The 13,397-nt window shown below is 45.0% G+C and overlaps 1 protein-coding gene across 2 annotated transcripts; it reads right to left on the bottom strand.

The window, feature by feature from the left end:
• Positions 1 to 439: 439 nt before the first annotated feature.
• On the bottom strand, positions 440 to 11,165 carry Hey2 (hes related family bHLH transcription factor with YRPW motif 2). 2 transcript variants are annotated; one of them, XM_004651228.3, is made up of 5 exons: positions 11,067 to 11,165; positions 9,254 to 9,332; positions 9,045 to 9,128; positions 6,733 to 6,814; positions 440 to 2,515 (listed from the first exon to the last, which is right to left on the bottom strand). In XM_004651228.3, exons 1-5 carry the CDS (start codon positions 11,147 to 11,149, stop codon positions 1,830 to 1,832), a joined length of 1,014 nt encoding a protein of 337 aa, XP_004651285.1. In that variant the 5' UTR covers positions 11,150 to 11,165; the 3' UTR covers positions 440 to 1,829. The 2 variants fall into 2 exon arrangements, with proteins under 2 accessions (XP_004651285.1, XP_045014583.1); XM_045158648.1 differs by lacking the exon at positions 11,067 to 11,165 and adding an exon at positions 10,264 to 10,280.
• Positions 11,166 to 13,397: the final 2,232 nt, after the last annotated feature.

The raw sequence follows: 13,397 nt of genomic DNA on the forward strand, positions 1-13,397 counted from the left end.
ACTGGGCTATGGCAAATTCCAGGCCTGCTTGGGCTACATAGTGAGACTCTGTTTCAAAATAAATATCTTCTTGCCACCATAAATCTTACCTTTCTTTTTTAAAATTCCTTTTCTCTCTCTTTCTTTTTTCTCCTGAGGTGAGGCCTCACTGAAGCCCAGGCTGACTTGGTACTCATTCTTTAGTCCTAGTTAGCCTCAAACTCACATGGCTCCTTCTGCCTCTGCCTTCCAATTGCTGGGATTAACGGCATGCTCCCCCATGCCTGGAAAGTCTTACCTTCCTATGTTTAATTGATCTGTAAGTTCACATGAATTTTACTTTCAAATAAGATGTGAATTCTTTCAGTCAAATGGTTTTGAAATACATGAAAAGTCACAGCCTGTTAGTCTGAAATGTATGTTAACTTTCCATTCTGAAAAGCAACTCATCCACATAAAGTAATCAAAAAGGATTTCATTTAATTAGTGATACGGAGACTTTTGCATAGAAAAAGGTTACAAAGTAATGCAAAAAAGACTAGGCACAGTATTTTAAAACAAATATTTAAAAGTATAACTTTGCATAATGTTTAATATTCTCATATTTATTGCTTCTCCACACAGCAGAGAAATGAAGTGCATACTAATACATGCTGTGTTTCTGTCTTTCAGATATAAAATCTCATGTGCTCAATTTCAATGTATTAAGAGGTTATTCTGTCATTAAACAAGATCAAAAAAACAAAACCAAAACACCATTATGTAGCACTAGCCTAGGTACGGACAAAAGTAATCTATGTACATCCCACTGCATACATTCATTTGATTTGGGATCGAATGTCATCACCAAGGGACCAAAAGCATTTAAAACATGCGGCTTCTCTCTCCCCTGTGCCCTTTCCTTGTCTTATCACCTCCAGAAATGCAACATCCCATCAAAAGGTAACAAGGGCAGATGTTACATGTTATCAAGAGAATGTGAAGAGGATATAGAAAATTGTACAAATGAAACTGAATAAATTAATACAAACTCTTGCAAACTAGTTTTCAAGTTGGCATGAGTTAGCCTCTGGTAGGCACACAGTGGCAGTTACCTCTAGGTGCATTGTATGAATGTAAGCTTATAAAAGAAGCACCATATTGTGAACCATCTCCTCCCCCACAGAGTGTCTGAGGGCTTGAAGGCAGAGCAGAAATGCTTCTTATCTGGGCACTGATGGAATTATTGCTTGTACCAATGCACTGATAAGTGACACTGCTTGGCAAGTCTGTACAAAGAGAGCAAACTAAAACAAAACTAGGCTTTCCAGCTTAAAAATTATTTTCAACCACCTTTTGGACCAATAAAACCTGTTGGTTCAACAGAGCAGTCCATCCCACCTTTGGACTGCATCACTTGCAGCCCATCACAGGATACCTGATCCTCTTCTCTAACCTAACCACTACACCCTTCTGGACTTGTGCAATGTTACATGTTCCGAAGACAATCTTCCTCAGCTCAGGCACTTAGAAAACACGACTTTTAATCTCCTTCCTAGTTTCAAAAGAATTCAGTCATGACACTGTTGGATGGTACCATCCATGTATTTTTCCAAGAAACATTTAAATGGAAGTAAGTGTGAAGTTTTCAAAAGTTGCTGGTGTCAGTTACCAAGCTGCCTTAAACCAAAGAATAGGGGAAACAAGATAATAATACATTTCCACTTGTGAAGTTTGCATGTCAGATAGCTTTATTGTTTCCTTGCGGATCTGTAGGTGTCATATGGTTACTAACTTCAGTGTGCAGAGGCTGGAAGCTGACTCTGAAAGGAAGGACATTCCGTTACTATTGCAAGAAGTTCAAGGATAATTTAAAAGGCTCCAACTTCTGTCCCCCAGGGTCGGTAAGGTTTACTGTTTGTTCCATTGCTTGTCTGCTGAGGACTGGATGCTGCTGACACCGACAAAGGTGGGCTGATGGCTGTGGCTGCTGCCACTGCTGCGGCTGCATTTGGGGGGAGCATGGGGAATGCCCCTGCAAAGGACAGGGGGAAGCTGTGTGCAGCTGCGGTGGCTGCAGCAGCTGCAGCATGCACTGTGGCTGACAGAGACAACAGAGAGGTGGAGAGAGGTGGCACACAAGGGGCGACACTGCCCGTTGATGGCATCCGAAGGGCAGAATCTGCATGAGCAAATGTGGCTGTGAGGAGGGCAGAGCCATGGGCAGGAGGCACTTCTGACGTTGTGGAGAGACGGCACGGGGTTGACTCCGAAGCATGGAGTCCGTTGGGCTGGAGCAGGGCTGCGGGGAGGTGGTGGAAGGCTGCAGCCCAGTGGTGAGGATGCAGGGGGTGGTGGTGGTGGACCATGGAGGACGTCATGGCTGCTGCTTCTCGCTGGGAGGCACAGGTACTGAGATGGGAGACGAGCCGTACACGCAATGGGTCTGAGGAGTCCAGGCCTTCCACTGAGCTCAGGTACCGGGCTACTTCAGTCAGGCACTCTCGGAATCCAATGCTCATGAAGTCCATGGCGAGAGCATGGGCGTCAAAGTAGCCTAAAGGTGGTTGAGGAGAGTTGGGGGAGAGAAGGGAGATGATACGGCTCTGGAGAATACCCACAGAGAAAGAACCCACTTGGCTCTTTAGAAAAACCTACACAACAATGACCCCTTCTGAAGTTACGACCAGCTAATATGGTCATTATTTTTGTAAGTGCAAAGGAAGGGAGGGTACTGTGCAACTGGTATGCATAGCAATTCATTGGCCACAGTTGAAGTTCACTAGCAATTCACTGATCCACAGTTGTTCTCACACCTAAATATCACAATGAGGGGAGAATCAGGACCATTTGTGTTTCAAAATCTACTGGAAAGAAAGAAGTGTTTTGCCTTTCGTACTGTAGAATGACCTTCTTTAGCAATTTTTTTTTCATGGAAATATAAAAAGCTTCACAGTGTTGGTAATTATAGGGCTTACCTGAAATACCCTTCCTTACTTTCTTAGGATTTTTAACAAAGACTTAAAAATATGACTTAGTAATTTCAGGACTTTATTTATAAATGCACTAAATCATAATAAATTCATAAATTCTTTCCATCAATAACACAAAAATATCTTGTCACAATTTTCTATGAAAGAAATTCAATGAAGACAAAATGAGTAAAAAATGTTTGGTAATGTAATGATCTTAGTTACAGGTAATATAAAGGTGTTCTACTGATATGAGATCTTTATGCTGTAATACTGAGTATTTCTGAGATTCAACTACATATCTTCTTCACTGGCTAACCCACCCAAGGGGAAAATTAACTAAATGTGTATTATATGAGCGCATATGCCTGAATTCCCACATTTATGATTATTACTCTAACAATGGTTGGAACTGAGTCACCTTTATCAGAGACCTTTTTCACTTAAAGATATACATTAAATAAACAATAGTAATATCTGATTATTATAGTGCCAATATAGGGCACAATAATAGATATCTGGGGGACAGTACCCTCTATTAATGAATATCCTCTTGTATATTCAAATGCAAACCTTCCAGATTCTCCCTCATTTGGAACTTCCTTTTATGTAATCATCTAATTGAAAGCTTAATCCATTAGCTTTCAGATACATATATACACAAATGAGAACTAGCACATTCAAATAAGGCTGCTCCTTTGCTCTTTGCTCTTCCCGTCTTCTTCCCTCCCTCCTTCTCTTCAGTGCTGGAGACCGAATCCAAGGCCTCATGCTAGGCAAAAACTGCTGCTGAGCTACATCACTGGCCCAAATATGGCTTTTTACATCTAACGCGTTTATCATTTATCTTCCTGCAATTCTGCAAAGCCAAGTATTTCCCTAATTAATTAATCTTAATCTATAATCAGAGTACTTTAGAAAATAGCTGTCACATATATTTAAAGTCTTGAAGCTAGAATTCCTATATAAATCTAGAAGTGAGAAAAAGGTACCTGGGGCAAAAATATTTATTACTGAAGCCGAAACAAGAGCAATAAACCTAACAAGAGAATATCAATGAAGGTGAAGACCAGCAGTAAAATAGTCTTCATCCCCAGACCCTGGCACAGTTCACAAACAAAGCCCCAGAGTTTCAGAGGAAAGACTATTCCTGAAGAGCAGGCCTCCAGGGAAAAAGATTCAATATGTCCATCCTCAGGGTCCCTGTGGGGCCTCAGACTTCTGAATTCCACAGAAGAGGAGGGTGGTCATCATGAGAGAGGACAGAGTCCAGTAACACAGAAAGATTTAGGAATTCAGGTTTTTCTTTAGAAACTACTATAATCCTAAAACAGACTGTAAAGAATGAACCAATCAGAACCCCAGGAACTTCGAGGAATTTTCATTCATGGTCATGAAGTGACATTTGTGGTTTGCCGGCTATATATGGCTGAGCCTGGTTCCATCTTCAGGAATATGAATTATGTAACTCCTATCCTATTGTTGAAAGCAGAGGGAAATGATGACAAGCAGCTGTCTCCTGTGAGTGGGTCTTGGGCCAATAACAACACGCATGTTCATAACCACTTCCTCTGCACCAGAGTGATTCTATAGGCTTTAAGTGAATTAACTCATAACCACCTGTGAGGTGAACACTCTCACTGTCATTGTACAGATGATACAACTAGGGCTTAAAGCAGTTTAGCAATTTGCCCTAGGTCACAGAGCTAATAAATGACAAAGAAGTCACAATCAGGTAACCCAACTATATAGTCCTTGCCCTTTGCCACCCCTGAGACAGATGGGAGTCTCTGAGCATGTGAGCTTAAGCTGCCAGCCCCACTTCTCCATGGCCTACGCATTCTCCTTTGCGATGACCTTTCCAGTGACCTTGCAGTCAGGCGACTTGTATGGTGACTGCATGGAAATATAAGATCACAAACTATTCTGGGATGAATTTTAGGGCTGTCCAAGTAGCCAAGATTAGTTACCAAGATGAAACTTGGGTTTTTTGTTTGTTGTTTTTTGGAGGGAGAGTCTCACTTTAGCCTAGGCTGACCTGGAACTTACTCTGTAGCCCCAGGCTGGCCCCAAACTCATGGTGATCCATCTATCTCAGCTTCTTGAGCACTAGAACTAGCCATGGTATGTGGCACCATGTCCCACCTTGAAGTTGTTTTTATTATAAAGCCAAAGAACAGTCTTACTCTTTAGAAATAGATCATGTGCCAAATATTTTAGACCCTGGTATCAATTCTTAGCCAAATGTCCAACAATGCCCAAGGAGGCACACCAACCACACACAAGTTTTCTGGTGCTATTACTAATGTTGTGTTTTCTTGCAACCCTGAGGAAGCAAGTGGGGAGGAAGAATTATGGTGCTGCAGGGCCCATAAAGCTGATCCTGCTGGTTTAAGTCTCAAATAGCACCAGATTACTTCTGTCCTGGGTCAGATGTAGCGGCCAAGCTAGGCTATATTATAGGCTTCTATGATTTCATCTAATTCCCTTTCCTATTTTAGAGAATATTTGCATCCTGTGCATTTCTTTGTTTAATCAGGACTTTTTCTTGGGATGGTGTGATCTGAGTTGATTAGTAAGTTGTGATCACTCACACCTGACATAGGTAAAAGATGGTTACGGTCAGAACTGATGTTCTATCAATTCTCAGTGATAAAAAGTGACTTTCCTCCAAGGTTGTGCCTTGTCCTTATTTAGGGCCCATATATGTGTGTGTGTAAGACTACTGCTGAACACAGGAGGCCCAGGGATTTACTTGTAGCACTAACTCCTCTGGTACCCTGTTCTTACCAGTAGGTAACTAGCTCTCTTCACTGACTTGAGAGGAGCATCAAAGGCTTCCTTGCAGAGTGAAATAGCTTTAAACAGACAAAATCAAGCCAGACTGAGGTATGAGGAAGTGAGCCCATGAAATTAGAATATTACTACTTTTAGTATCCCAAGTCTAATTTTAGCATGAAATGTGGGTCCGTCTCTGACCCCTTGACAATTGTTCCCCAAGGTACTATCTAATACAGAGATGACCTTTTTTCATAGGTTGGGGCCAGTGCTGGACACCTGCTCCTATCTGCTTGCCCCAGGAACAGCCTGGTCTGTTCATGGTTTCACTACTCACACTTTGAATGCTGTGTTTGGTCTAAAGTCAAGACCACCCAAAATTGCCTGGAAAAAAATGATAAAAATAATCCCAGAAGCCAGGCGTGATGGTGCATTTCTTTAATCCCAGCACTTGGGAGGCAGAGGTAGGAGGATCACTGTGAGTTCAAGGCCACCCTGAAACTACATAGTAAATTCCAGGTCAGCCTGAACTGGAGTGAGACCCTGCCTTGAGAAACAAAACAACAACAACAAATTCTAGAGTCATTTCTTTGAATAGCTAAATTATTTGAGCCCCAGCCTTTAAGAGAGGGTGAGAGGGAGGCAGGGAAGGAGAAAGAAAGGGACTGGCTGACTCCTGTTTATGTTTGGGTGTTTGTGTGTTTGTTTTGTCCTTCTGTACAGATTCCAGCATGTGATCTCAAATCCCAAACAACTCTCTGACCAGGCTGCTCTGAATAAAGCTTTACTCCCAAGTATTATAAAAGCAAACACAAGTCCAGGGTCAAGTGCTTCTTTTGTTCCAGAAGTTCTTTCCCACGAGTTCAATCCTTCCATTAGCATTGATTTCCACAGCTTTAATCTAGGGCCACCACAGATCTCAGCTTGTTAGAGAACTGTTCAACTATGACTTCCTTACATTATTTGAGGGAAAGGATAAAAAGACACAGGTAGAAAGGGTTGAAGAAGGGAACCTCCCACCTACCTTTAGCCCCTGTTGCCTGAAGCATCTTTAAGTGATCCACCGTCATTTGTAGTATTTCAGCCTTTTCCAACTTTGCAGACCCCTTTCAGAGCAAATAATAAAGCCTCGTAAGTCCTAAAAAACTAACTTGGAACCCTGGAAGTTATCTACTGAATTTAGGAGCATGGTTTTGATTTTCTTTATTAGAAAATGCTATGTTTAATTTCTTCACAGAAAAATCTGAATTCTCTCTAAACGTTACATGAAAGCACTAATTACTATGTCATAGGTAATGATAATAAATTGTCATCTTAACTTTTAAAGATAAAAACAAGGCATAAAAGTAACAAAATTTAAAAGTATAAGAACAATTATATTCCTAACATCACTCCATAAAATCTATGAAATTGCAAAGATCTCATTTTTTTTGTTCCATCCTTAGTTAACATGCATTTTGTGAAGGAACATGCAGTGGTTAGTCCTGCTGCTCTAGATCAGTTAAATAGTTGAATGCTACCTTTGAAAGACAAAGATTTTAGCAAATCATCCAAAGCAGATTATTCAAATAGAAAATCCCAATCAGTCTTTAATACATCTGTGCACAGAAACAAAATAAAAAGACCTTTAAGGTTACCAGCAGGTGTCACTGTGAATTCCAAGTTCCAAGCAAAAGGGAATAATTCAGTTTATTTCAGAAGTATCACAAATGCCTAAGGACTTTTCAATCATTCAGAGCAGTCCTTAATAAAATTGTCTTGAAAATACATTTTTATTGTCCCCATTTTAAAAATAAGGCAACCTCTGAAATCCAACTAAAATACAAACGCACCACCTCATACTGTTTCAGGGGGTTGTGGGTGGCTCCTAATTTCCTGGCAGAGCTCAATAATTAAACCAGTATGTGGGCTTCTTTGTAAAAGGATTCTAAAGTTTATTCCAGATTCCTATGCTGTTTGTTTTTTGAAAATGTTCAGCACCCAGTACATGGTGAGAGAGTCAGAGTTATTCAGCTGCGCTGAAGCACACTCACACTCATGCTGTGACAGGGCCAGCTCATGGGCTTGGCAGCCAGACTTTGCCAAGGAAAGCTTGTGTTTATGGTAACTAACTGCCAGACAACTGAGGGTTGCTCTTAAGGTTTGTTTTAAGTCAGCATTTAAGAGCAAAACCCCTACAAACCAAGATTTTAAGAAATCACCAAAGTGATTCTAACTTCCTAACTGTGGACATTTTAGTACGGAAAAATTTAAAAACACCAAATTACTGCCATTCTCATGTGCAGCCTACTGTCACTGAAAATGCTCATAATCAAAAGTCCATTTATCAAAGGTAGGTTATTAAAAACAGCCTCAGTATACAAATGGCCTGGTATATTAAAAATATCATTAATAGCACATCATATCCTGTATTGTTGTTGGTTCTCCATGGAGATGTCCAAGTAGGTACAGGGAAAGTGGCTAATCACTAAAACTGCAGTTTCTGGACCATCTCCCAAGTCTTTGTAGGACTTGTTTTATAATGTTTGCAGAATCATGAAGTAAACAAAAAACGAAATAAACAACTAACTGCTGTCCTGCAGCCTATTTAGGATTCAAATGAAAATACAAGGACATGCTGCCACATTCTTTGAAAGATGCTTTTAGAAATCTATGCCATTAGCCACCAAGGCAGGACAAGAACCACTACATTTCAAAAACCAGAAAGGAAGGCTAAAACTTTTGGCTTTCTACTTTCCTGAATGTGCAGTATCTTTTCATGTGTATTTTTTAAAAAGAATATTTAAATTCTAGAAAGTAACATTTATAACTAATTTGATTCTTACCAAAGTTCTAAAACATGCCCCAAATCAAACATTACTCTATTAACCCAGAGATTAAAAATGAAAGCAAGTAGCTTAGTAAGTAAATTGTATTAACATAATTTAGGAAACAGAAATAGATGTCTTCAACTTTGATATATTTTAGTTAAAAAGAATAATAGTTGGAGGAAAAATGATATTTCACATATCATACTTTTTTTAAAAGAATATTACATACAGCATTGCTTTAAACAAAACCACTACTGGTATTCATAGAAAGAACAGAGAAAGCATGAGCACTGTTCCCCTTAAGGGGAAAACAAACTGAAGAATGGAAATGTTTTTCAACTTCATGATGGATTATGTTTTTAATAGTTTTGCCACAACAAAGCATTTTATTGAAATAGCTGCTGTGGCAGAGCAGGGCACATACACCATTATTTTAATGAGCTTTAACAAGAACCCGCATTCCCAGATGAGAGAATCAGATTCTTTGAGCTTTTTAGGGGTGGGAGGAAGGGGGGTGGCAGCTTACTTGTTTTTCAAAAGCCGTTGGCACCAGGCGTCTCAACTCAGATAAACTGTTATTTATCCGATCCCGACGCCGTTTCTCTATGATCTATCCCACAGAAAGAAAACAAAAGTTTATGAATACATAAATGATAAAATAACTTGCAATAGGAAAACAACATTGGTTATACATTAGGCTTAGAGTATGTGACAGAAAGAAAAAGAATCACCTACCCCTCTCCTTTTCTTTCTTGCCATAATCTGAGATGTTGTGGTTGGAGAATTCGATCTCATCACAGAGCTTGTACTTTGCCTATGGGACAGGAAGAGTGTGTCAGGTGCCTGCATTAATGTAATGCCCCTTTCTTCTGTGTGTTCTGATACCCATTAAATATTCAGTCCTTGTCTGTGTTATTTTACTTCTGGTCTCAGTTTGAATAAACTGCTTTCAGCCCTTTTCAGGTAGGAATTAAGGGCTTTGCTTTTTAAGTGGGTAATTTAGTGGCTGATTCAGTTGACAAGAAAGGACCATGAACTTTTGAATCTCCCAGTGAAATAATTATGGACATAATATAGGGCGGAAAGCCCTATATTAATCTTTCCTATTTTCCCTCATACACATTCCTTACAAGTGAACAAGTATCTAATAGCAGCCCTCCTACTCCCTCCTGTCAGACACACTGGACAGAGTAGCATCACATTTTGAACTAAAGATCCTAAGAAGCACCACTGTCAAGTAGGCATCATGGGTCACACTATTTGTTGTTCATAGATGCCACCTTTGAAATAAACAGAAGTTCTTTACCATTTCAAAACTTCAATTAGTTGTATTTGACAACAGAAGAAAATTGACTTTGAACATTTGGTAACCAGCTTTCTAAAAGGATATCCTAAACTAGTCATTGGGAGGGAAATTAATTTGGTTTGGAAATTCATTGATTTGGTAGTAGGTAAATGCTTTACTTTAAAAATAAAACTGTACCGTGTGTCTCTAAATTCCATCTTGGGATTACTGATGAAAGGTTACTTTTATTTACAATGGGTGTGTGGGTACATCTTGGAAAAGGTACTTTTATATTGAAAGTTTAATCAAATGATTATTTCGTCAAACAGCTTTCTACATTTCTTTCTGGACTCTTTCTCGTGTAATCCAGACACCACACTTCCTTAAGGTTTCATGTTCTCCAAGTCCTGTTATTTGTCCTCTCATTGTAGAAATGTCGCACACACCAGGTTCCCATTACCTCACTTCTCACTTCTGGATCTTGTTTCTGAGTTAACTGGCCTCTTTTTTTGTCATTCCTCCTCTACAGGTTTCACTTTCCTTCGACATCTTTCGTGCATTTTTTAAAGATGTCACACTTCAATAATGAGACACTCTGTAAACAGCGTTTCGGGTATCTTTGCTTTTGTGAGATGGATAGATGACTGATAGATAGCTCGATAGGTAGACGGAAAGAAAGAAAGAAAACCAGTTTTCCCAAGTGAAGAGGGATTTTGCTCTCTGAGTGACAGCTGCAGATAAATAATTAAGGTGCTTCTAGGGATGCCAATTAGAAGCAATTATCATTTGACCCGCCTTGGCTCTGAAATGCCTGGGTAATCTTCCCCTCTCACAAGAAGGAGAGGTCTGGCTTCTGTGACTGCGGCGCCCATCTTCTGCAGACTGAACAAGCCGCAAAAGAAGCGATGCCCCGTCGGCTCCCTGCATCTGTCACTCACCGCGGCTTAGCGAAATCACAGTCGGTGAACCTGCCCCGCTCAACCGATTCAGTCTTAACAGCGCGGGCTTTAATTTCTCCCAAACCCAATCTCAAAGCAAGATCTGGGTCCCCCCTTTTTTCCTCCCGACTTTGGACGTGTCCCCCTCCAGTCCCAGCGGTGGGAGGGGGGATCGCCGTGACGGCCCGGCACCGTCGCTCGCCAGCGCAGTCGTCCTCCCCACGCCCGCGAGCCGCGCTCGCTCCTCTCCCTCTCCGGGGCCGCCCGCCGCCGGAGGCCCCTGCGCGCTCGGAACACAGGGCAGCACCCGCCCGGCCGCGCTCACCCGGAGTAATTGTTCTCGCTCCCCACGTCGATGGTCTCGTCCATGTCGCTCTCGGAGGTCGTCTCCTCGCAGGGCCGCTTCATCGCGGCGGCGAGGACCGCTGCTGTGGGCGCAGCGGGGCGGCGGCCACCGACGCCGAGCCGGGCGCAGCGCCCTCCCGCCGGCCTCCCCCCTCCCTCGCCCGCTCGCTAGCTCGCGGCTGGGCCTGGGCAGGCACGGCTCCCGCGGCGGCGCTATGGGCTCCTCGCGGCTCTTTCCCACGCCGCAACCCTGCCCGGCCGCAAGAGCCGGCGCCGGCCACGCCCCTCCTCACGGGCGGGGCCCCCAGCCAGTGCCGCGCGCGCAGGTCCGGCCGCACACCGGGCTCCGCCCCCTCGGGTCCTTCCCGGGCTTCTATTGGCTGCAGCGGAGGGGCGGGCCCACGCCGGCCAATGGTGGCCGCGAAGCGCCCGCAGAGGCGTGGGAAAGCGGCGGCGCACCTGGAAGCTCGGAGCCCGGAGCTGGCTACAGAGGCCCGGGCGAGGGAGAGCGACGGAGGGGGCGGGCCGGGGACCGAGGCTGTACCTCCCGCCGAGTTCTGTCAGAGTGTAAAGAAACACCCCAGCGCGTGACTGGGTGCGAGCGAGCGTGAGTGACGTCGGCAGGCGAGGCGCCGAGGCTGCACCGGCGCGCCCCGCTCCGCCGTCGCTGTCCCTTGTCTGTACTAAAACTGCTGACTGGCTGACCGAGCGGCCGGAGCGGTCACTGCGGGCCCTCCCGGGAGTCTAGAGCACTTAGCGTGGCTGCAGACCCAGGCAACTTCTGAGGCCATTTCGCCGCCTCTGGCTTGTGGGCAGACCTGGTAATTAACCTGCTGCCCTTCGGTCATGTCCGTTGTCTCCGGGGACACCGGGTAGACTGTGGCCGGGGTGCTGGCCGCTCCACGGGTAGTGAGGCGGGACACTGCTTCTCAAGTTCGAGGCTTTTGTGTTTGGATAATCCAAATCAAACGCCTCGATTGGTCCCGGCAGCCTCAGCGGTCAGGAGAACCTGGGGTGTAAGAACTCGTCCCGGGGAAATTCAGTCACTTTTGTCAAATGCCCATTCACAGTGGCTCTGTGAACGCCGGCCGCCCTGCTCGTGCCCTGCTCGTCAGTCTAGCGGCTTCCACGCCGTGTTGCAAGCCGCTCGCTCTCTCCGGGCTTGGTGGCACTTTGGAAGCCGCTCCGCCGACGTGTCTCCTCGGGGCCGGAAGTGAGCGAGACCCGGCCTGAGCGCTGCGTCGGGCGGGCAGGCTGGTTGGGGTCCAGCTGGAGCCTCCACGGCTGCGCGCAGCCAGCTCCTTGCTCGGGGAGGCGGGGGCGGGGGCTTTGAGACAGCCGCGTCGATCACCCCGACCCGCCGCCAGCGCAGATGCGTATCTTTGGGAATCTGGCTAGAGCATCCTTTCCACACTCCGTTCTTGGTCCACACGAGGCCGGTGGGGCGGGGAGGATCAGACGCGACAGCCGAAGACTGGACCAGCGCACGCATTGGGCACAGGGAGAGCGGAAGGCGCGGGGGCAACGCCGGGGGGGGGGGGGACCCTGTAGCCAGAGTTCCCCCACCCCCAAATCCTCCACTAAAGCACACAACTCCTTCGCCCTACAAGCCCTGGTCTCTGTTGTGTCGTCCCCACCGCGGAGCCTTCAATAACCCGTGTGAACAGAAACCCGAAACGTTCCATACTGACTTCTGAAACTTAACCCCAGGCAGATCACACTGTCGGCGGGGACCGGGCGGGGCCTGTGAGGCGGGATGGGGTCAGCTTTGGATCGAAGGACTGTGGGTAGCAAACACCTCCGGTGCCTGGCCATTCCCAGACTCCCGTCCGGGTCTCTGCCTTACTCCCGCAGGCCAGGCGGCCTCAGAGGGCTTGCGCGGTGCAAAGCGGCACTCGATGCCACCCTCGCCTGCCATCCGAATACCCCTACCCCCCCCCTCGTGAGTCCCGAACCAGCCTGAGCGCGGGTGGCCCCAGCGGTAGGTGCACGGAGCGGTGACAGCGGAGCTGGCGCCAGCCCTTCCCGAGACGGCTGTACGGTTTCTGAAAGCCAAATCCTGCATGTGCAATTAACGTTTGCCACGCGAGCAAATTAGCGGGAGCTTCCAAACGCCCTCGGCAAAACCTGAAATCATCATTGGGGGAAAAAAAAATCCTGAGGGTTTTTTTTTTCCTCACCATACTAGTGCATTTAATTATAACGATTGCGAAAAATTGCAGCGGGAGATGGTTTGCTTATAATAAAGTAGCAACTGGTTAAACTTTTTCCATATTTGTCTTTGAAGACTTAACCGCTATACAGTGTCATA

This window comes from Jaculus jaculus, chromosome 9 (assembly GCF_020740685.1).
Source record: "Jaculus jaculus isolate mJacJac1 chromosome 9, mJacJac1.mat.Y.cur, whole genome shotgun sequence".
NCBI lineage: Eukaryota > Metazoa > Chordata > Mammalia > Rodentia > Dipodidae > Jaculus > Jaculus jaculus.